Raw genomic sequence first — 25671 nt, forward strand, 5'->3', positions numbered from 1 at the left:
CTCTTGAAGTAGAATGCCAACTAGTAAATGTAGAAGGAATAAAGGAATGGTGAATTACCCTTTTGCAATCATCATGGTAATAACTGATTCAAACAAGAGTTATGCTAAAACTACAGGTGAAAGTTTGATGAAGAACAGGTCGTTTACATACTCTTAAAGTATAGCGTCCTACCAATTTCTTATTAAATATAAAAGGAAAAAATATTACCTTAAGAATGGAGAAATCTGGCAGACACCACATTAACCAATCAAAGTTAATGTCACCAATAAGAGAACCTGAAGTCACATGCCTCCTAAAATTATACATTGACAAGAATTCCTCATTATGTAGTTTTCTTGCCAAAAATGCATAACTTGAATCTAATTGTGAATAAATATGAGAAAAATATAAACTGATAACTATTTTTAAAATCCTCTTCATGTATTTCTCAAACATGTCAGTGTTATGAAAAACAAAGACTTGCTAACAGTTAATGATTAAAAGAGTCTAAAGAAATACAGAAACTAATGCAATTTAAGTTCCTAAATTGGATTCTGGGTCAGAAAAACGAATTACTAAAAAGCATATCATTGAGACAATTGATGAAATTTGAATACAATTTGTAGATTATATAATTAGGTTGTATAAATTTCAGATTTCCTGATTTTTATATTTGTGTTGAGATTATATAAGACTGTCCTTATTCTAAGGAAATATATATTGAAGTATTTAAGGATAATGAAGCATGGTATCTTCGATTTACCCTCGAATGGTTCAGAAAAAATGTTTATATTTATGGGTATGTATGTATGTACCCATATGCATAAAAAGAGAGAGAACCAAAGGGAGATGGAGTAATCAATCTGGGTAAAGTATATTCAGAAGTTCTTTATACTAGCATAACTTTTCTGTATATTTGAAATTATGTCACAATAAAAAGTTTTCAAAAGGCTTTCTATAAACAGAGACAGGACCTATGACCTTTAGTCACAAGATGTATCTTGGAATCTTGGAATGCTGGATCTGGAAATTTGGGTATCTTATCATATATAAAACAATATTATGCACACAGTGTCCTCTAAGCTTATTTTTTTCACCCCAGCCCCTTGATTTTATCAATCATATAAAGATTTTTCCAAGAAATGTATAGTAATTGGATTTGATAAGGAATTTGTCATCTGTCTGTAAAGTAATATATAATGCTCTGAACTCTTACACATACAGTGTGTTTATAAATTGAAATAGTTTAGAAAGTTCTTGTTAAAGGGACGCCTGGGTGGCTCAGTTGGTTTAGCATCTGCCTACTGTTCAGGTCGCGATCCCAGGGTCCTGGGATCCAGCCCAGCGTCGGGCTCCCTGCTCCTCTCCGAGTCTGCTTGTCCCTCTCCCTCTGCCCCAGCTCATGTGCTCTCCCTCTCTCTTGCTCACTCACTCACTCTCAAATAAATGAATAAAATCTTAAAAAAAAAAAGTAAAGTGCCTGTTAGAAACCAGTAATGGGCAAGGCATCGGAGATACAAAAATGATAGAAATATACCTTTCTCCCTCAAGTTGTCAAAGTTTAATAGGGTGATGTTGGTGGATGTATCAAGCTACTCCTTAATATGTTTGATTCTAGAGATGTAAACAAAGTGCTATGGAAGTATAACGATCGGAAAGTGCTATGGGAAAACAGAAATGGAAGAAGTTAATTCTGAAATGGGCTACCAGGAAAACTTCTGAGAAGAGGCAACATTTGAACTGGGCTTGGATTGATGAGTAGACTCTAAAGAGCACAGAAGATCCTAGGCAACTCTGTGATGGTGTCCACAGTACGGTCCTTAGTAATGTTATGAGATGGGAAGCTCTGCCAGGGAAGGGGCTTTGTCTTGTCTCTATGTGACTGACACATTGTTAGGTACTCCTTACATATTGTTAAGTAACTATGGTGCAATTGTTGTATACACGTATGAATGGTAAGTAAACAATTTGATCATTGAGGAAGATTTCACTTTCCTCTTGAAAGACTTATATTTGGAAGAAAGAGTTTCTCTTTAATTAGTATAGCTAAAGAAAATAGGTCATTTCTATGATATACAGACGTAGGAAACTTTGTGTTAATAAATTCGACAGAAATATCTGGAAAAGGGTATATGGAAAGGGAAATAAACTTCTGGAAACGTTAAATAATCTGCCATCGACTTGGAAAGGAATCAAACAGAACTTCTAGAAATAAAATACAGCCTTTGAAATGTAAAACTCAACAGGCTAGCTAGACAGAGTTGAAATGAGAATGAGGTTGCTGGCAGATAATCTGAGTAAGTGATACAGAATAAAGTGCATAAACATAAAGAGATGGAGGGGAGGGGTGGATGGAAAGATATGGAGAATAGATAAAGTCGGTCCAGTATATGACTAATAGTTTCAGAAGGAGAGACCAGAGATGAGGAGAGGAGTAAACTATGGACTTGAGGTAATAGTACTGCATCAATATTGGCATATCACTTGTAGCAAAAGCACAACACTGATGTAAGATGTTACAAATGGGAAACCGAGGTGGGGGGCAGAGAGGAAGGGAAGCGTATGACAACTCTCTGTACTTTCTTGTTTTTTATTTTTTAATGATTTATTTCTTTATTTGAGAGAGAGGGTACGCAAGGATGAGGGAGGGAAGGGGCAAAGGGAGAGAATATCCAAACAAAATCCAGATCCACAATGAGCTCAGAGCCCGACCAGGGGCACGATCTCACGACCCTGAGATCATCACCTGAGCAGAAACCAAGAGTCGGTCCCTTAACCAGCTGAGCCACCCAGGCACCCCTGTACTTTCTTCTTGATTTTTCTGTAAACCTAAAGCTGCTCCAAACAAATAAAATGTATTGAAATAAATTAATTAAAAATAATAAGTAAAATAAGTAAATAAGTACACGTGCAATGAGTTAAAATTAAAGTTCAAACCATTTTGAATGCAAAAAGAAAAACGGCTGAGAGATAAAGTCTCAGCAAGAATCAAATACATAAAAACCCAGTACATTAAATGGTTGAGTTTAAGAACATAAGCATTTATGGGTATTATAATTCTTTTGCACTAAGAGAAACCTGCATGTTGAGAGGAGCATAGTAGAGTAGGGAAAAGAGAGAGGCTTGAGGGTCAGAGCCCATTTTTAAAGGCCAAAAATCTTAACCAAACTGATATCCCTTATTACACACCCTATAAGGCTGTGTTAGATTTACTCCCCCTCCTCAAACCAGATTCAAGCCATTCGGGGGCCACCCACAGAAGGATGACACCAACCAGTTCTCAAGGTTCTTCACCCTTCACCCATGAGCTTCCACAGCTCCTGGCAAAATGGGGAAAGCCTTTGTTTTCAGAACATGGAGCTCCTGGCCACCTTTGCCTTTGAAGTCAGGTGGCTCTGGAAAAGGCTCCATTTCACTTGATCTGAGTTTAGCCACTGAGCCTTTTGCCTTGCCTTTCAAAACATCAGTGATGAGTATTCAGTCCTGGTATGCTCCCAAATGGCTGCCCATGGTCCAGCCACCTCAGGGGTGTTGTGTGAAAGCCAGCACCTCGACCAGGCCCATCCCACAATCTGTAGCACTCTGACCCTTTCCTAATGGGGGGAGGCGGGCTAAACACCCTGACACTCATTCCCGTCTTCAACTCCAGAAACACCAAGACTCCAACCTAGGGCCAGCCTCATGGGTCTCCAACCTGTGCAACTGCATGGGGCCCCATGCTTGGAAGTATCCTGCACTTGACTTTATGCTCTGTTGTTGCCATTTTGTCATTGAACATTTTTCAACAAGGTCTCCTCTCCCCATCTTCATTTTTGCACTCTCCTCTGCAAATTATGTAGCCAGTCCTGCTCTGATCTCTTGTTTATTGTGTAATGTCATAACTAACATCGTTGTGTAGGTTAATTCTCCCTGAAGTTCCACTCAGTGGTGACCAATGCTGGTGCCCACAGGTACAAGCCCTGAAGTGGGAAAGATTGCAGCTGGTGGTGAGTCAGGGAGCCAGTGCAGGGGCTGCAACTGCGGTGAGCAGAAAGGCTTGGTGCAGCCAGACCTTACCTCCGCTAAAGAGTTGTCACTGGCCCAGTAGAGTCCGATTTTCCAATTTTTAAAGAAAAACTAGAGATGTACTTCAAAAACCTCATCATGTTTTAAAATATTGGCTCAGTGAGGAAAAAATATATTCTGTGTCGGCCAAAACACATCTGTTTGGCCATACTTGCAACCACTAGTTTATGACCTCTGGCCTCGAATATTAAAAATAAAAGCACATTTTTAAATTTCCCTTCCTATTTCTCAGTAAACTTAACAATCTTTTTTTTTCTCTTTTAGAACAAATAGTTGTAGACTATAGGGAAAAATGAATCCAGGTGTTAGGAATAAATGTGTGCCTCCATCCTGGGGGAAGAGAAAGAATTCCCTTCATTTTGGTTGGATCAACAACAAAGACAACCTGCATATTGAATTATTACTGATTGCCCTGCTGCAGTTACTAATATTCTTGATCAGCACGTGAATTGAATATAAAATAATATACCACGCTAAGGAGTGAGTGGGATTCAATGTCCTTTCGAGTTTATGGCCAGCACCTGGACTCTCTCCTCTACTAATCTAAGAGGTCCAGGATAGTTCTGTTACCTTCGATAAAGGGATTAGGAGGCATCCCCTCTCTTTCTGATTCTATGCATGTGCTCAGTTTATAAAATTTGGGGATATATATGTCCCTATGGGCTCCGTTTAAATGAGTGAAGGATTATGAAAACCAATGGATTATGAGTTCTTTAGAGATATTTTTAAACAACAGGATGCAGAATCATTCCACCACAGGATACCTCTCCCCGTTTCTCCCCCTCCTCCACCCCAACCCCCCTTTTCCTACAGTTCTTATTTTAGGGTTTGTTTTTTAATTGTTTCTCTTCTCTTTTCATCTACCTGCTAGCAGATATTTTCCACATTTTATTCATTAAATTAGAAGAAATGTTCCAGACATTCTGAGACCATAAGACTTCTTTCCTGCCCAAATTCCCCTTTGGCAGGACTGCTGTGTATGTTAGTAGATAATGTGCACCGCACACTTTTTAAGGGGTGCCATTCATACTGCCATCTGTGGGGATGTCCCCTCCTGGAGTTGAACAGAGTTCAAAGGGCACAGCTGTACATATTTTCATTCCTCCTGGCTTTAGATCTAAGGATAAAGACAGTGACTTAATATCTTAGAACCTCCTCCTTACCTTCCTATAATGTGTATACACAAAATCTGTGACATAGGTATATTGCAACATCTGATCATGTTACGTTTTGTCATTAAAAAAATGTTTAATTTTTCTCCAGTGCCTTCAGGATTAAGTCTGTTACCAGTGGATTCTAAAAGCATTGCACCAATTTTATCATGATCACTTGAATGAGTTTAAAAAAATAGAGTCCTAGACCCCAGATTGAAGATTCTGGCTGGAAAGGTCTCGAGTAAAGTCTGGGAGCAAGTGTTCTAAAAAGCAGCCCTCCAAAACACTGCTAGCCTGGGAATTTCCGATGCATAGTCATGTCTAGGCAACACTGGTCTGTGTCCATGGTGGACTGGAAGGCCCTTCACAATTGGGCTTCAACCACCTTGACTCGTTTCATACCATATATTGCATTTCAGCTTTTCTGGAATATTCACCATCACTGAATATACCAAGCTCTTTGATGCCTCAATTACATTACACATTCTTTCTGTCTGCAAGAGTATTTCTTGGATTTTTTTTCAGTGAGGTAAACTTGTTGGCATCCTCTTGAATTGGATTTCTAGTACTCCCTCACCTAGAATCAATTGTTCCTGTCTCTAGGTTCTTACAACAGTATGTATTCTAGAAATGATCCTTGGGGTGCCTGGATGGCATCCAACTCTTGGTTTTGGCTCAGGTCACAGTCTCAGGGTGGTGAGATCCAGTCCTGCCCTGCATCAGGCTCTGCGCTGAGCACAGAGTTTGCTTAAGATTTTTTCCCTCTCCCTCCATCTCTGCCTTTCTCCTGCTCACTCCCTCTCTCTCAAATAAATAAAATATTTTTTTAAAAAAGAAGTGATCTTCAAAAATTGTTGGTCAGATACTCACCCAAATTAGTTTTAACACTATGTACTTAACATCGTAAGTTTATTTGCATCATGTTTATATCATAAGTTTTAATCACTACCAATGATATAATTTCTAACATATAAAACATCAACTCTTTATATTAAGTGTATGTCATCACTTTAAAAAAATAGATCTAAAGTAATCTCAATACCTGTCATAGGTTAGGTTCTTGCAGAAGACACCATTCTAGTCCAACGGATTTATTAAGCAGGCGCTCCAAGGAGAAACGGGTAAGGAAATGGGAAAAACATGATAGGAGTCAGGTGAAGTCCCAGCTTCAGTCTGACACTGCTGGGAGCTTAAATGGCAATTGCATGTCCAAGTTTATCCCATGTCTGTGCAGCAGAGCTGCCTTTTGAAGCTCTGCACTTGTCCTTACTGGCTGCGAGTCAGTGGGTGTTCATGTGGCAGCAGGGTGGGAGGTGGACAGGAAACAGACTTCCAGGCTCGTTCTTTCTTTTAGAGTGGAGAGGCTCCAGAAGCCTAAAGCAAGAGCAACAAAGCAAAGGAGCTGGAAGATGAGGCACAGCACTAAATAAAGGGAACTGTGGCTTTGGGATAGGTTCCAAAGGTGTCAACAATATCCCAACAAGGTGATGTTACCAATAATTTAAAAAATACATTAGACTTCGGATTCTGGAAGATGGAGTAGAGATGCTTTTTCCCATTCCTTCCACTAAGTACCAGTAAAAACTCTGGACATTATATATAAAGTAAACATAAGAAGACTGAAAGTGAAGAGGGGAAGGTGGACAGGCTAGGCATCTCGGGACCTAAAGAACAACACAGTGGTAGGTTCTCTGGGGTTTCTTCTGACCTCACATATGCTGGACGGGGAACTGGAAAAAAAAAAAACAAAAACCAGAAATGCCAGTGGGCTCAGACCAAAAAAACGTCCCAGTAAACGTCTGCTCTCTCTAGCCAAGGAACCAGAAGACCGTGTTACAAGAGATCTTAGGAAGGAACAGCTGTACTGGAGAAGCCCCGCAGTTAGCTGGAGCTTAGCAGACAGGCAGGTCGGAGCAGGAGATGGGAGTTGTCTCAGAGGTCAGAGCTGCTGAAATGGGTGAAATGGCTGGGATGGAGAGAGAAATGCAAGAAAACCAAAGACAGAAATACGGGAATGCCTACACGTTATTGCCCTTTGGTTTACAATTAGAGAACAATTTGGTAGCTTTAAAAAAAAAAAAATACACATGCTTACTGTCCCTCCCTGGAGAGTCTCAGATCCTTTCTGTATTTTTCCAAAGTTCTAAAGATGATTCCAAGGCACAATGAATGTTGAAAACTGTTAAAAGGTTTGAGAGCAAAAGACTTGAGGATTCGCCACAATCAGGGCAATTCAGAAGAAAGCATTCAGGATGCCCATGGGCGCAAGGTGATTGACAGCACCAAATGCTGCAGGTGGCAGAGGGATTGAGGACTCAAAGGAGCTTCTTTCTGGACCAATGGAGAAGACCGTGTTGGAAGACTTCCTAAATGTTGTGGGGATGCTAAATTAGAAAAGTAAATATTAGAATCTTCTTATAAAGGCCTAATAGGGAGCAGTTCAGAGATATGATAGAAAAAGGGAGCGAAGATAAATCTCAAGAACTTTAAAACTCCTTGGACATCATCCCTGATGAATTTATTTAGAGGATAATAGATGTTTTTGAAGTCCATCTATTTTAAAAAGGCGAGTGCAAAATGATATGACAGAAGGCAAGCATGTGGGATGCAAATCTAACCATAATTTACATAAAAGCTTAGACAACTTATAAAAATATTAGGAAAGGCCAAAATCAGAACTCAATGTTTATTATCTTATATAATTTTTTCTTGGCATTCTGATTTTATCCTAGCATTTATTAGTTCTAGGGCTAACTAATAATTTATTTTTAAATATAACTTTAATGATTTGATACTTTCTGAAGATACAGCATGAAAGCATCATTTTATAATGAAAATAAATGAGAGATGAGTAGTAACACATATGCAAAAGTCTATTAATAACTTTATTTTTATTTGATGTGAAGCTGTCAGTACTCCTGTCGTGTAAATACAGCAGGTGTCAGAACTATTATGTAGAAGAGGAACTGGAAGGCCTTGGAAACTCAATGATTTGCTCAAGGACCACCCCAGCTTCTGGGTAGCCGCCAGAACTCGGACCCAAGTCTTGTGATTCCTTGAAACTTTCCAAAATAGTGTATGAGGATTCTATAAGGATTCCTAGGTCTTAAATGATCATTTTTGACCAGGTTTAGTGAAAAACCAGGCCCACCCGTGTGGCAGAGACCATGCCAGTGGCAGGCTCTGGTTTGTGAGAAATAATGGGAAGAAAGGGTTCAGGTATTTTGTCCTGAACAAAAAGCGTATCAGTTGTTTTCGCCACAAAGTCAAAAGAAAGGGAAGGACTTGTTATTGGACTTCATGGCAACAAGAAGCAAGCTCATTCCCCTTTAAAGGCTGGAGATTTCAAAGTGAAAAAAGAAGTAAAATGTTATATGACGATTTTTACTCAAACATTCCCAGTGTTAAGGTTCTCTTGAAAGAGTATTATAATTCTGTTTTGCAGAAGTAGAAATTGAAACTTAAAAAAGAGAGGCGTTAAAAAGTCAATTTTAATTTTGCAATGAATCACTATGTGACTAAAACAGATGGTATTTAATAAGCAAATATTATACAGAGCTATTTTAAAAAGCTAAAGATTTCTCTCAAATATAGAGAAAGAATAAATCTTGCTTTTCTGAATGGCTCATATACTCAAGAAACTAAAATACTCTTGTAAAGAGCAGCTTTGTATTATCTATTAGAAACATTATTCTACCAAGACTGAATCTTAGTAATCTTCAGGGAAGATAGTAACACTGATTCCTAGGTCATCATCATTTTCACATTCTTTAACATTTTCTTCAGTAAAACATTTGCTGTGTGCTTCTTCTGGGTTTCTTTTCTTCTTACGAGTATACGATGATTTATTTTTGTCTTTGATTTTCTCTTTGGGACGTGCGTTAGTAATGTTTTCTTTTTCCAAAGCATGCTGTAGGCAGTTATAAAGCCTGTAAAGAAATAAGTACTACTGTTATATCTGTGTTCTCAAACAGAATGGCTGAAATACATCTAGAACTTATAAATTTGATAATGTTCCATAGTAACCTTAAAATATAAAATGAAGCAGAGAAATAATAGGCTTCTTGCTTTTATAAGATCATTTAATTAGGAAGTGTGTTTTCAGTTCTTCAAGCACACTCCTGAAAATTGAGTTGGAAACATCTCCTGACAACCTGTATTCTACCTCAACTACTATTCCAGATGTAGGAGTCAAAAAAGAAAGGTAAAAACAGAAGAGAAATTATTTTTCTTTATAAAAAATCATAAATGTAATAAAATCTCACTTTAGAGAATTTGGCAAATATATGAGGTTACAAATATAGACTACCTCTACAGAACTACCTAGAAATAACCTCTCGATAGTTTTTTTTTAGATGAATTTCTTTTTCTTTTTTTTGAGATTTTATTTATTTATTTGACAGAGAGAGACAGCAAGAGAGGAAACACAAGCAGGGGGAGTGGGAGAGGGAGAAGCAGGCTTCCCGTGGAGTGGGGAGCCCGATGCAGGACTTGATCCCAGGACCCTGGGATCATGACCTGAGCCGAAGGCAGACGCGTAACGACTGAGCCACCCAGGCGCCCACCTCTCAATATTTTTATTCTTTCCAGTTAATTAATGTATTCTGAATTAATATAATTTATACATGCACCCAAATGCCTACTATCTTTTACAAAATTATTATATATAGTTTTACATTGTTTTATCAAATTTAATATTTATTGAAAACATTTTCTATATCATCAGATAAACTACAAAATAACACTTTTTAATGGTAGTGTAATATTATGTCATCTAGGTTGGCCTTAATTTACTTTCAAACTTTCTCTAATACAAACAGTGTGACAAACATTTTTAAAAAACAATGTGATCTGAGTTTCTAGCTACTTTTTTAGGACAGATCGCTAGAAATGTAATTACCTGGCTAAAGGATATAAACATTGTAAAGCTCTTTATAAATACCACCTGTTTTCCAGAATAGAAGCAAAAACATGCTTCTAATAGCAGTACTTGAAAGATCACTTCACCCATACGTTGAATATTACCATCAAAAAACATACTTTACTTTGATAGGTGACAATGGTATCTTATTATTTTAATTATCATTTTTTGTTTGCCAGTGAAATTGTTTTTCATGTGTTCATTAGCTATCTTGATTTCTTAAGTGTAAATTACTCTTTTCCTTTCCTCATTTTTCTACTTTAGTTTTAGTGTTAATTTTGTGGTACAACAAACTGTTAGCTCCCCGAAAATTGGTCTTCATGTCTTTTCTACTCCCATGTTAACACCTAATACAATCCTCTGCCTGACACAGCAGCCTTCAGCCTATGTGGGAGGGCAGCGAGGTGGCATGGGGCATCACATGCGCTTCAAATGCCTTCCACTGGGAAAGCTAAAGGTAGGCTAATTTCAACCTTACTGAGTCTCGATTTCCTCATTTATCAAACCGGACATCATCCTGTACTGAGCTGGGTTGTCAGAAGGTTACAGGTGATATATGTAAGTACCTAGCGCAGTGCCTGGCACAAAGTAAGTTCTCAATATGAGAGAATTTTTATAGAATATAAATTCTATGAGACCAAGGACCCCATCTATATGGTTTTCTGTTACATTCTTAGCATGTAATACAATGCTGGCACACTCAGTAAAAAATAAGTGAATAAATAACCACTGAACAAAAAGGTGAATATGGATGTGTTACCCTAGGTCCCCAGGTAGAGGAATCTGGAAGCTGAGACCTCCCTTGCCATTGTGGGGATCTCATCATGCTTTTATATTCTATTATAATGGCAAAGTGTGACAGGGAATTTTTGGCACCTATGGAATAGATTGTTATTTGGACCAATTTTCTTCTTTCTTTAATTCAGTGAATAGGCTAAGTTCTACTTGTAAAGGCTCTAAAACTGCCCTAAAAAACCAAAGATATTCACCTGTTTCCAAATATTCCACACAATTCTAATACATACCTAACACTACATATCCTGTCCATATTTTAAGAACTTATGTACTCACCACTTAGGTATACCTTGATATCCAGCACTACGCTTGGCAAATAGGTGCTGAACAGATATTTCTTCGGTGAATAAATCCATCTCAAAGACGAGGTACAGTACGAGGAAAAGCAGTATAGTAGGAGGTACAGCAAAAGGCTTTGAAAAATACTGATGTATAATTTTTTAGACCCTATTCCGTGGTAACAACCTTTTAATTTAATGCACCCCTATATCTTTACTTAATTGAAACCTGGTTCCCCCACAAAGACACCATCTGCTCTGCATTTCTCTCAAGTGGAGATGCCTACTCTTTCTATATCCCACCTAACAGCTGGGATGAGGTCAGAACTGAACTGGCTCATCAACACTTTACCAGACTAAACTCTTTCATCTGCCCCTCATGCCACCTACCAATATTTCGTTCAGTCTCTTACATTCATGAAAACTTCTCCACTTGGCATGATCTTTCTCCAGGTCCTACCGTCATCCCTGATGACTTTAATGACTGGTTTTCTTCTCATCTTTCACCCTGCCTATTTAGAATAGCTTAACAAAATGACCCAGTAGAATGACTCATTTTATCTAAAACTTATAAGTCCAAAACTTCATGCCACCAAGTGGTGTGAATCACCCCTATCTGATCATAAGAGGCTATCGTGATGTGCAACTCCATTTTCTACCATTCTCCACCCAACCCTGAACTTCAGAATCAGGCCAGAAGTCTTTTTTCTGGATTATACTTTATTCCTAGAAAATTAAAGATAAGATTAAATTGCTCTCTTATGATCATAGAGAATTAATAGCTTGAGAAAAAAATATCTTGTCAATCATATAAAAAAAGTAATTAAAGAGGAACAGGTGCCTTACTTTAATCTTCCGTTAAAGGACCTAAGAATTCACAGCTACATCCTTGGGGTACCAAAAACAACTGGTAAAATGCAACAAAGACCCTGTTGTCTGAAAGCCAAGAACAAATACTTCAAATACTTTTTCCTTTTGTTTTTCAAAGGGAATTTTTAAAAAGTTCTTTGGGAAACTGTCTTTCTCAATAAGTCAGAAATTTGTTTTGCAATCACATGCTCTCCCCTCATAAGATGCCCCTTTATATAGCACTCTGAAGCCCAATTCTCAAAGTGCAATTTTCTCCGTTCTCACAGGCAACAAAAAGAACTCAGAAGATATTTTATCTTCTGAAATGTATGCACAAGCAATTGCCTTCCCCACCCCCAAAGAAAATCAAACTGTCTTCAGTTTCTCTACTTCTGCAGTCAAGATGATCATGCCACGGGACAACTTGTACTTAGCTCTCTTCGTGACAGAACTTTTCAGACCCGCTCTAGGAAAATGAATTCTTGTTTTTCAGGTCAGTTAGAGGACCACTTGATATTTCTCTGACTTCTGAAATAGGAACATAAAATTAATGAAATCTAGCCACAATTTCATACCCTTTTAGGGTTCCATTATTCACAAATAACAAAGAAGGCTATTTTCATGGATATGTATTTAGATTTTAACTTGATTAAACTCTAGCATTTTTATTAAAAAACAGATATGTGATGGAGCCCATGCCAGGCTCTGGAAAGAGAGGTAAAGAACCTGGTTGTGCTCTCAAGGAGCTCAGGGTTTAATGGGAGCAGCAGAACTGTAAAGACACATTCAGCATGCCATGAAGAAGACAAGAGGAACGGGGAGCATGGGGGGGGTACCCTGCTTCAAGTGAGATCATGAAATGCTCTTTGGAAAAAAACCCAATGCCGGGGCTGAATTGCAAGGACGGACGGAAGTTGGCTAGGTATGGGAGAGGAAAAAAATGAGGGAACCGAATATCCAAGGGGGAACTATGCAAAAATAAAGTTATGTGTTTTCACTTTATATTATTTGCTTCTTTGATCTTAAGTAATGGGGAAATGTGCGAGTTATTATTCACCTGTTTTAGTTCTGTTTTAAAAGTAAGACTAGCAACGCTGAGGAGTCTAAGGCATCTGTTATCCTTGCCTCCTCCTCCTTTCTACCCCCATTTCTAGTCTGTCACCACGTTCTGTTTACATTCTGCACTATCACTCCCATTCATCTTGCTACTCAAGCTCCTGTTACTTCTCACCTTGAGTATACAGCAAGAGCCTACACCGCTCACTCTTATCTCTAAGCCATCTTATACATCTTCCAGAATAATCATCTAAGGCTTTGAAGCCTTGTAAGTAGCACTAGTGATGGAAAAAGTCAGTTAGCAAATTTAGCAAACATTTATTAACTACTATTCTCACACCAGACACTCAGAAAATGATAAATAAGAAACTGTCATTGCCTTTGGGGAACTCAATTTAATGGGTTAACTTTTAAGTTCCTTTATTGTTTATTATTAATTCAATAAACATGTACTGGTTTTCTACTATGAGCTGGACACTATCTTAGGTTTTGGGATAAAAAATAGTTAAAGCGTGTATGTGTATGGTTGGTGGCAGGGAGAACTCAGTCCTATTTTCAATGTGACCACATTGTAGTGGAAAAAAGGACATACATGCAATTAATTAAAGTTTCAATGTGGTTCATATTTCTGTTTTGCATTGAGGAATTAACTGTACCAATACTGGTAAATAAGAAGAAGAATCTGAACCAAGGAAATGACTATGGGGTTGAGACTAGGACAAGAAAGTTAATCAGGAAAGGCTGACGGGGTATTCTAGTTAGATACATTCCAGCGGTTATTAGATATCTAGGTTCAGGACCTGGGAGAGATTTCGAAGACCTATCATTACACATGGGGAAGTAGCTGAAGCAATGGGCCAGGAGCGGCATTGTAGAGAACAAGAATATTTAACCAACAGACAGACTAGTGAGTGAAATCCAGAAGGAAGCTAAGGAGGAGCACCATAAGCAGGAAGGAAAGCAGCAAAGTAATAACAATTTCATATACCTGCCAACAGGTATATGAAAAAATGCTCCATGTCATTAACCATCAGGGAAGTGCAAATCAAACCCACAGAGATACCACCTCACACCTGTCAGGAGGGCAACTATCAAAAAAACCCACAAGAGACAACAAGTATTGGCAAGGATGCTGAGAAAAGGAATGCCTGTGCATTGCTGGTGGGAATATAAAATAGTGCAGTTCCTGTGGAAAGCAGCACAGCAGTCCTTCAAAGAATGAAACGTGGAACTACCATACGATGTAGCAATTCTACTTCTGGGTATACACCCAACAGAACTGGAAGCGGGACTCAAACATCTGTACACACATGTTCATAGCAACATTATTCACAAAAGCTTAAAGATGGAAAAATCCCAAACGTCCATTGATAAGTGAATGGATGGATAAATAAAATGTGGCATATAAATACAGTGGAGTATTATTTAGCCTTAAAAAGGAATGAAATTGTGATACATGCTACAACATGGATACACTCTGAAGACCATATACTAAGTGAAACAAGCCAGACACAAAAGGACAATTATTATATGATTCCACTTATGTGAGGAACCTAGAATAATAGAATTCATAGTAATAGAAAATAGAATAGTAGTTACCAGGGGCTGGGAGTCTGGGGAATGGGGATTTATTGTTTAACAGCTACAAAGTTTCAGTTTAGGATGATGAAAAGGTTCTGAAGATGGACAGTGGTGGCTGCATAACAATGTGAATGTACACAATGCCATTGAAATGTACAGTTAAAATTGGTTAAGTTTTATGGTATATATATTTTACCATAAAAAAGAAAAGTTTTAAAAAACATAACCAACCATTGGAAATAGATTCATTTACTTTTCTCTCCAATTTGCTTTATCAACAGTATTATATGCCAATGTATTCAGCCCTTTTACTCTTTATTTAGCATTTTCTTACTACACAGTTGGTGAAGAGAAGAACATGGCTAATTTTGTTCTACTCATAGTCACATGGTGGTTTCTTCTGACCAAGTCAGTCCCGATCTCTTAACAGTCCAAAGATAGCCTTTCTCTTGGTAAAGAGATCTCCAGACTTTGTATTTTTTAGCTGGAAACCATTATATATAAAATTATCTCCTTCTTTCCACTAAGAGGTGGGCTTGGGAATTGTTTCACACAAACCTTTTTTTGTATTAAAAATGTTTTACTTCTTAACTTTGATTTTTACATTTCTAGACTATTTCTTATTGCTGAAATGTTACTGATTAGGACTTGACTTTTAAAAATTCTACTATAGTTATTTGAATTGTGAACCTTTGGTCCTGTCACAAACAAATTTTAGTACTCAAAGTTTGATTGCAGAACTTATCACCTCCAGTATTTATTATTTTTTCACTTTTCCACATCAGAAGGGTAACTTTTTCTCTGCATTTGGTTGAATGTACAGCTGTTCCCAAAGGAGCTCTCTAATTTGTTCCCCCTTTCTGAATTCACATGTAATCTTCTAATCAGTATCTTAAGACACTTTTTACCCTTCTTTAATTTTTCACTGATTTTATATGATGAGCATGGCTCTCTTGATGGCAGCATGCACACTATAATCTCCAAACATATTTTCGAGTCAATGGATTTAAAGTATAATTTGATTTTATAGCTGGTGAACGTGGCTCAATTAACTTCACCAGGTGTATAGCTAGTTGCTCTTGGGCTATATTTATAATCTTGTTGAAATTCAAGTAAGGAAACAGAGAAACTGATTTGTTACTTCCTACATTTCAGCAAAGAGCCTCACTGGAATACAATCTAAGAAACGTGGTAAACTTATGGAACGGTACCAACAAGTACCTACATGTAGTTCAAACTCTGTAGTTTGGTGAAGTGGCTGGGTGCTCCTCAGTACTTACTGGAAATTATCACTTCATTTAGAATGTTTGCTCAAAGCACCTGGCAGCCAGGCAACCCCTCAGCTTTCTTCAACCAGTGTTGTACTAGAAAATTAAGCTCCAATGCCCTAAGCCATCCATTGTCTATAATGAGTTAACTTATCTCCAATGTATCTAGAATGGAAGATATATACCATTGTTGCAAGAACTGAGAAACAGTCCCTTGAATAATTTTGTGAATTCTGTTGTTCAAATGAGGAGTCCTGGTTAAGAAAGCCTGGATGGTTTGTAATGATGTGATCATAGGTTTATTTTCTGTATGTGTCAATGAAGAAGGAAAAGAGCTACCCTATCCTGAGAATCCATGACATGACAGGGATAGGGCCAGTCATTATACAGATGGTATTTATACTAAAACTGTTCTTTAAGACAGGTATTTCTCCCAAGTTAGATGGAAGAAAAATGAAGTCAAGAATGTTGAGTAAGTTGTGGTGGAACCTGGATTCAAATTCAGTTCTGCCTCTGGAACCAAATTCTTCCTCTTTCCACCATCATACACTGCTACCATTGGCACCTGTAGCCTTAGCTACTTTAAAAAAAAAAATTGTAGGTATTAAAGAATTTTAAGCAGGCAAGTAAAACACTAGGACTCCTTTGCACTTTACAGACAGGATTCTGATGGTGCTAATAGAGAATGGCTCGGCAGAGAGACACACTAGAAACATTCTACTATGAGACCAGCTAACAAGGATATTGCAGTGGTCTTGAATAAAGAAAGTGACAGTACAGATGGGGAGAGAAGAATGATTTAAGAATTATTTAGGCAGTGAGTGACTCGTTGTGAGGTAGCCAAGGAGGTGGGGAGAAGGGGAAAGGACATTATAAATGACAAGTTGGCCATCACTCCTTGACAAACTCAGAAGCATGCATCTTGCTGATGGCAGATCCAAGCATTCCTTTCATATAAGAAAGACAGCAGCATCATCACTTCTTTATGTCAAAAACTCTGTTTTTATGAAAAAGTTGAAAAGAAAGTAATGTAAGAGTTTTATTTACCAGGAGATAAAATTTAAGGAGAAGAGAAGGTATAAAGATATAAACTGATAGTCATGATCCTGGGATAGTCATGATCCTGGGATCCATGATCCCTCCTGGGACAATTATGGCAATTCTAGATCTAATCCATAAGAATCAGCCACATATGTAAAATATTTATTAGGCAAAAATTAACCAGGTTGCTTTCCTCAAAAGGAGATTCTAGATAATCACCAGTAGATCACATTCAGGGGGCAGTGTGTACCTCTTCCCTGGCTGCCTTCAGCTTGGTCAGTTATGGTCCCCATTGTTGTTGGGCTCTCTTACCTGAGGGATTATGTTTCTCTCCCTTTATGCCTGTTGTTGCTGGTAGTCATGTCCCACTATCCTCCAAGTATCTTCCCCTTTACACTGCATTTCGTACCCTTTACTGTCTGGGCTACTCTCATCCGTTACTTTGATCATTTTTTTATTATCTGTGATAAGACTACAAATAGAAAAGCAGTTGGGCACCTAGGTGGCTCAGTCGGTTAAGCGGCTGCCTTTGGCCCAGGTCATGATTCCAGGGTCCTGGGATCAAGCCCCACGTCAGTCTCTCTGCTGCCTGCCGCTCCCCCTGCTTGTACTCTCCCTCTCTAATAAAAAATAAAAAATCCTTAAAAAAAAAAAAAAGAAAAGTTGTTGGGAGTATAAACTGAAGACGGTGTGTATCAGTATTTTCAAATATGACCTAGATATATAAGAATAACATAGAAATATCCAACTAACATACCTTTCAATTCTCTTCTTGTTTTCCTCCATTTTTTGATTTGCTATCTTTAACAGGAAGTCAATATATTCCTCAGTCACCATCAGTTTTCCCTTATGGCTTAATGGAACTTCTAAGCCATGTGTGCTCCGGATAGCCTACAAGGAACAAACAATTTTAGATATAACAACTTACGTACTAGACACACTGAAAATAACTAAAGAAAAGTCCCAGTCAGGGCTGTGTTTAAACATAATTTGGTTCCATTACAGGATTTAAGTTTATGCTTTAATATACTTTAGCTAAACACAACTGAATCAAAGGAGATTAAATAGATTTTCCCATCACATAAAGTTATTTCTTAAGAAAGTCATTCTACATATTGTCTTTCGGGAAGGCAGATAATATCCAAAAATCCAATCACTTTAACAGTTTCAGTCTCACTAAAGCTTAGAAAGCTTTAATACGCTATTTAAAGAAAAGAAATAAATGAAATCTCAACAGAAGCTTCAAGGGAAAATCAAAATGGACTGGATGCGGAAGAGCCTCTTAGTGCTGCTTGAGCAGAGTGAGGTTATAAACCATGCCTGTTCTATCTCACAAAGGGGCTGCTTTCTCCATGCTTTAGGGTTGCCAATCTTAGTAAACCTCTTGATGAAACAGTCAATGTGTTCCAAGTAAATCCAAACAGTGGAAATAGGTTAAGAATGGCAACAAAAACTAGCATGAGAAATAAAAATTCTTTCGGTGAACTTTTACTGAGCATCTACAGTGTTTTGGCCCCATGAAAGGTATGAAGACACAGAATAAATATAATATGATCCCTGCCTTTAAAAGCTCACACTTTAAAACAGGAAATAAATAAGTGAACAAAGAACGACAAAACAACATAGGTGCTATGCCAGGAGAGACACACACACACATACACGTGAACGTGTCCAGGCCTCGGTTTTATGGGAAAGGTAGCATTTGAGTTAGGATTTTAAGGATAAGTGCAATGTCACCAGATGTAAAAATGGGGGCAGGGGACATTCTGGCCAGAGAATGACTTATCTATAGTCATGGACACGTGAAAGAGCATGATACATTTGGGAAACAGCTAATAGTTTTCTATCTCACTGGAGCATAAGTATGGTAGAAGGAGATGAGCATAAGTAAGGTAAATGGAAAATAATTTGGGTAGGGCCTTGAATACCAGGGGAAATATATGGAGACCCTGACTTTTTTTATTTATTTTATTTATTTATTTATTTATTTTTAGGATTTTATTTATTTATTTGACATAGAGATAGAGCCAGAGAGCACAAGTGGAGGGAATGGCAGAGGGAGAGAGAGAAGCAGACTCCCCACTGAGCAAGGAGCCCGATGTGGGGCTCGATCCCAGGACCCTGGGACCACGACCTGAGCCGAAGGCAGACACTTAACCATCTGAGCCACCCAAGTGCCCGACCCTGACTTTTTTAAAAGGGGGATTCTGATAGTATTGGTTTGGGGGGCTGAAGGAGAAGATGGTAGGAAGATGAGTCAGGAGACCATTGTAAAGGCTGAGGGGAGGGATCATGACGGCTTAAGCAGGGGCAGTGACAGAAGGCTTAGACAGGTGGAGTCGGGCATAAGAAATTAGAGGCAGATGTGATAGGACTTGTAACTAACTGAATACGGAAGACAAAGGAATGGAAAGTGAATGAACGGTTCTGTTCTTGCTTGGGCTACCAAATGGAGTGTATGGGAAGGAGACAGGGACATAAACCAGTACCGTGGCTTTGACTTTCTATTTAGGCATGTTTTTTTAATAAGTGTCTTCTTTTGTAAGCCATCTCTATTTGGGAAATGGGCAACTTGTTAAAAATAGATAGAAAATAGGAAAGTCTAGGAAGCCAGAATGGAAGAAAACCTGAAATAGTTAAAAAGCAAAGAATACATACCATTACAAATAATAAATACTACAGAAGATCAGAAGAGGGCAAAATCACTAGGAGTTAACTCGGCCAGGAAAGGACTCAGAGAGGCTGGAGGCTTAGAAAGGGCTTTAAAGATCATCTAGTCCAGGGTTGGCAAACTTTTTTTGTAAAAGGATAGATAATAAATATTTCTCACTTTGTGGCCATACAGTATCTGTCATAACTACTCACTTTTGCCATTGTAGCACAAAAGCAACCTGAGACAAGAATTTATCAAGTGGGAGTAGTGGGATCTGACCTCCCGTGGACTAGACTTGGTCCCAAGGCAGTAGTTTGCTGGACCCCTGATATGGCCAAGAAAATTGAGACCCCGAAGGATTAGGAGCTTGCCCAGGTTCATACAGCGCAGCTGTGGTGCAGCCAGTCTCTGTGTAGAGGACTTCAGACCCCCTGTCTATGATTCTTTCCACTGTATCATGGTGCTGATTACAGTGAGCTTTGACTATTTAGGATGAGGAGGGCACAGAGAATCAGGTTGAAAGTAAGTAGAGGAAGACACTATAAAATAAGAGCTCAAATGCAAATCTAAGAACTCTAGACTTTGTAGGAAAAAATAAAGTACTAAAGATTTCTGAGCAAGGGAATGGCAAGATTTGAGTAGGGAGAGACTAAAGACAGGAGTCTAATGAGGTTCTTCAATAATCTGAATCACTTCATGCCCAAAGAATTGCTTTTTGCCAAAAGTTATCTTACCAACATAGTCTTTCCTCTCTTTCCTACGGTTATGCCGGAGTTCCTGAAACCAGAATCTATTGCCACTGAATGCTGTAAAAAAAATAAATTGGTTAAATTCTGATAATCTGGCTAATCAAATAAACTGATTAGCTCTAAAAATTGCAGAAACACATATAGCCCCAAATCTATAATTAAATTTAAAAACTCGTTAATTAAACTAAAATCATATTATTTTTTTGGTAGATTTAAAGCTTAGAATTAAATCTACCCACATACCTATAAATTCAAGTATAATCATAAAATGTTACCAGAATCTGTGCATCCTGCAACTGTCGACACTGCACATGAAGAACGAGTGGTTCAAATTTCAAAATGGCATCACCATTTGCTTTCTTCAGAGCTGCCATCTAAATAAATGAGAAATGTTAGCATCAGACACCAATATATGATCCTTTGCTATGCTGACCCTTTACCATATGCAACTTCAGTTTTTCCCAGAAACATTCAGAACCATCCAGCATCCTTTTTCTGCAATAACTTTTCACTCTGCTTTCTTGGTCCTCTTCCTCCAAACACTGATTAATCTGCTTATTCTTTTAAAAGACCTGATCCCTAATTCTCCCATAAACCTCTGTGTCATTCTTTCCAGCCATACCTGGGAAAGTAAACTACTACTCTATTTAACTCTGTAACAGATTTTCACTAAGGAATACGGTATGCGGGTGTCTGGCTGGATCAGTCCGTAGAGCATGTGACTCTCGATTCTGAGGTCATGAGTTCAAGCCCCATGTTGGGTATAGAGCCTACTTTAAAAAAAAAAAAAAAAAGGAATATGATATGAAAGTTCTGTTTAGGGAGCCTGGGTGGCTCAGTTAAGCATCTGCCTTCGGTTCATGATCCTGGGGTCCTGGGATCCAGCCCCACATGGGGCTCCCTGCTCAGCAGGGAGTCAGCTTCTTCCTCTGCCCCTCCCTGCCACTTGTGCACATGCTCGCTCACTCTCTCTCGCAAAAATAAATAAATAAAACATCTTAAAAAAAGGAAAGTCCTGTTTAAATGCTTTGTTATTAAATTGACGTTTGAGACGCATATATGTCTGAGCTAGAATTTATACAAGGTGGTTGTTATTTCTGTCCACCTAGTGTCCTTGGGCTATATCCTCCCTTTTTCACACCATTTGATTCTGATGGGACTGTCAATCATGACCCTATCACTCATGACTCCTGCTATAATAATCTCAGAGATGCCAAGTGCCTAGGTCTGATCGAGGATAGTATTCCATTCTACTGGCAAAAATAACTGATCTCAAGGGGAGAACATCTAACCCAAGCAGGATGACTCAGACTCCTCTGGGAATAATACCTGGATATTAGCAAGAAGAAGTCCTTTTCTAATGGGGCTGTTGGCAGCTATTTTTCCTACTACAAAGACTGTCTGCAGCAGAAGAGAATAAGGGCCAATATGCAGAAAGAACCAGTACCCAAAGAAAGAGATGAAGAATGAGTGAGTATCCTAAGACAACATTTGAGCACCTGAAAGGTAATGTAAAGTGCCTGACTAATACAAACTTATATGAACTCTTCTAAACATTTTTAATTTCTGAAACTAAATAACCCAGGACAGATGGGAAGACTTATAAGAAGCAATCCAGATAAATAATGCATAACTTATTTATGTCAGTATGTTGGTAATATATAGATAGTACCTTTCTCCAAGCTCCCTTCTCCTTGTATAATTTATTCCAGGTTACAGAGTTATCAAATGGTAGAACTGAAATTCAAATTTTCAATCTACTATGTGTCCAATACCCATGAACTCTCTATGTTGAAGAGGATGTGTTTTGTTGAGCAATAAATAATGCTTATATACATATTTATACTTTTATTTCCCAAATCAAAAAAGCCACTATAATGAATCTCCTCAGGTTTTTTAATCTTCAGTCCTTATAATTAAGCACATTAATCCACCTTGAATGTTCTATTTTTTTCGTATGTATTTAATATGATTCTGAATTAAAAGTTTATTTCTAAGTTTATATATAAAAACTTACCACATCCTCCTTTACACAAGGTTTGTGTGTAACCAGTAGCCAGCAACGGTTTTGCTTTTGAACCTCAAAACCATTTATATCCTAAAATTAAAAAATAAACATAATTTAATCATATAATATTTACACAAATAATAAGTACAATGCATAGCATAATTGTAAGCTTTCTTAAGATTAATAATTCCAAGTGGTTATTTTAAGTATTACTGGGAATAATTCACTAGGTTTTGGGTAAAGTTAACCCAAAACAAAAATGAAACCAAATTAGTTGAAATATAAAGAAAATAAATTGTTTATTAAGGTATAAAAATATTTTCCGAAATATGATCACGATTTTGTCAGGAGAAAAGGGATTATTGTAAGGCGTTGTACGTTAGCAGCCTGAGTTATACTCTAGTTGTTTTATTTGGCTTGTAATTTTTTTTTTTTTTTTTTTTTTTTTGAGGGAGAGAGAGGAGAGAGAGCATGATTCGGGGGGTTGAAGGGGCAGAAGGAGAGGGAGAGAGAGAATCTTAAGCAGGCTTCACGACCCTGAGATCATGACCTAAGCTGAAATCAAGAGTCGGATGCTCAACCTACTGAGCCTCCCAGGTGCCCCTTGGCTTGCACAACATTAAAAAAGCAAACAAAAGAACTTGGAATTTCCTTTGTAAAAAAGCACTGTCCCAATCCCACACAGGACCTATTACTTTTTACTGACAGGTGGGCTGTTCACACCCTTATGTCTCTAGTTTCTAAAGGCATACATTTATAACATCGGGATTAGACTATATATACAGACCCAAAGGGCAGAGCTAGGACTGCAAGGTCAAAGCTTCAAGAAGCCAATACCTTAACATCAGGTTTTTTTTTTTTTTTTAATTAACTTAAAAAATGTTTATTTGTAAAGTTCTTTTAGATTCTTTGGATATAAACAGATTCTACCCTCAAGGAGGCTGGAAAGAAGATGCAGGAAACCATACTTAAGTCTAAATCACTATACTTCTACAAAGTAACTATTTTTACAATGAATTCACAGGAGACTTGGCTGTCTAGCTTTGGAAAGAGGAAGAGCTGTGCCTGTCCTAAATAACTGGTTTGTTTTCACTGAATGACCTCAGTGACATTTACCTGATCTTATGTTGCCTGCTCTAAATGTTAGAAGGAAATGTGTGACTCACCTCTAGCAAATGTACAGAATCTAGGGGCATACTTAGGAACTAATGCCATCTCTAGCTTCATCTTATCTATATTCCCTTCATCCAGATTTTCCCACTTTTAATTTTTCTTCTTGTATTACTTTTCTGTAAGTTGATGCAAATCCTTCCCGAAATAAGACTAAATGAAAATAAATAATACACATAAAATGAAAAGAGGTTCTGAAAAAGTCCTGAGGCAGTTCAGAAGAAGCAGTCATTACTTACAAGTGGGTGTGTATGCTTGTGTTCAGATGGGAGAGGGGAGTTTTGGGAGTCACATCTCAAATATACAGAGATGGGGGGAAACATTTCAGGAATAATAAATATAAACAAAGGCAAAGGCAGGTAAATATAAGATGAAAAAGAGAATAGGGCGCCTGGGTGGCTCAGTTGGTTAAGCGACTGCCTTCGGCTCAGGTCATGATCCTGGAGTCCTGGGATCGAGTCCCGCATCGGGCTCCCTGCTCAGCAGGGAGTCTGCTTCTCCCTCTGACCCTCTTCCCTCTCGTGCTCTCTCTCTCTCATTCTCTCCCTCTCAAATAAATAAATAAAATCTTTTAAAAAAAAGCTATTAAAGAAAAATAGTTCAGTTTTAGTAAAGAGATAAACATGAAGAGAAGTAGCAGAAAATATCAGAGTAGCAGAGGGGTCGGAAGGTATACTAGAATAGGGGTTTGGATTTTCTGATGTTGGAAAAATGTGTAATAAAAGATTTCGGCATAGATGAGTGACATGCACAGAGTTGTCTTTAGGAAGGTGAATCTGTTAACTGTATGTTACATGGTTTGGAGTAGAGAGAATGGTAGATCAGTGACCTGTTAGGAAAACGCTGCAGAAATCCAGATAAAATAGGGCAGTAGGAGAGAGTAAGTCCAGCTAGAGTGCCACTGCTCAGGAGGCAATGGTGGCAATATAAAAATATACAGGCCCTGCTAACCTGGGGGACCAGCAAATCAGTCAATGAGGGATCTAAAAAATGAGCTTATGAGTGTGCTGTCTTTCATGCTCTGAATTCAATCCTAATGTTAAAATTGACATGCAGCTAACTTTTATGGCACACTTAATATGGGCCAGGCATGTGCTAAACGTTTCAAATTATCCCATTTCTACTATGCAAAATCCCTATGAAGCCGATACTCCATTATCCTCAGTTCATAGAACAGGGAGGGGCTGAGCTTAGATAACCTTCCTAAAATCATATAGCCAGTAGGTCCCATAATTAGCTTAGAATCTAAGCAGTATTACTCCAAAGCCTGAGGGCTTGACTACTATCTCAGACTAACCCATATTCAGCGTAATGTAAAAATTACCAGAGCTGTAATAACGGAGTGGGCCACCAGGAGGCAGTAAACGCCTTAACCCTGGAGACGTTCCGTCAAGTAGGTGATTTGGTAAAGGCGGCTGAGGAGAAAAGCCGCCTTGCCCTGCTGGGAGTCTTTAAATTCCCCCAGTATTCAGAATCATATTCTCTAATCCTTGCAACTCAAGAGCATTCTCAGGCCAGCAGTTTCGCCATCACTTGGGGGCTTGTTAGAAATACATAGTATCATCAGCTCCATCCCAGAATTACTGAATCAGAATCTGTATTATAAAAGAGCACCTGGTGATGCTCTTTTATAGACACATTAAAGTTTTAGAAGCACTGGTCTAATTCAACATTTAAGTTTCATAAAGAAGCAGAAACCACCCATCAGAAGGACAAACACAAGCTGGATTGGGGTGTTGCACTGGGTGGGCACAGGGCTCTCGGTGTTGCACACCACAGGGCTGGCACTGAAACAAATAGGGCCTCACCCCGTCTAGGAGGATGATGCGCCCAGCGCAGGAACTGGTGGTGAAGTACGGTTCTCGCCCATTCAGGAGCTGCACAAGTTCGACCACATCCTCGTCCACACTGCCCTTCCGGCTGAGGTCAGCTTTGCTCAGACACTGCGCCTTCCATCTCCTGAACTCTGCGGTATGATCCATGAGAGGAAGGATTTAGTCTATACTTTGACGTTAGCCCACGCCTCTCCCTGGGGGAAGCCATTTTGAAGCGGGTGGTGGCCGGAAAGGCCCAAACTTCCTCCTCGTCCCGAGTTCGGGAGCT

The 25671-nt window shown here is 38.5% G+C and overlaps 1 protein-coding gene across 1 annotated transcript; it reads right to left on the reverse strand.

Moving 5' to 3' along the window:
• Nucleotides 1–8063: 8063 nt before the first annotated feature.
• On the reverse strand, nucleotides 8064–25671 carry TYW3 (tRNA-yW synthesizing protein 3 homolog). The gene is made up of 6 exons (XM_025871852.2): nucleotides 25377–25671; nucleotides 22408–22488; nucleotides 20666–20764; nucleotides 20376–20447; nucleotides 17746–17879; nucleotides 8064–9128 (listed from the first exon to the last, which is right to left on the reverse strand). The coding sequence occupies exons 1-6, from the start codon at nucleotides 25548–25550 to the stop codon at nucleotides 8909–8911; spliced, it is 780 nt and encodes a 259-aa protein (XP_025727637.1). The 5' UTR covers nucleotides 25551–25671; the 3' UTR covers nucleotides 8064–8908.

Source organism: Callorhinus ursinus, unplaced genomic scaffold (assembly GCF_003265705.2).
Source record: "Callorhinus ursinus isolate GAN/ISIS: 27379988/994484 unplaced genomic scaffold, GSC_fseal_2.0 scaffold9, whole genome shotgun sequence".
NCBI lineage: Eukaryota > Metazoa > Chordata > Mammalia > Carnivora > Otariidae > Callorhinus > Callorhinus ursinus.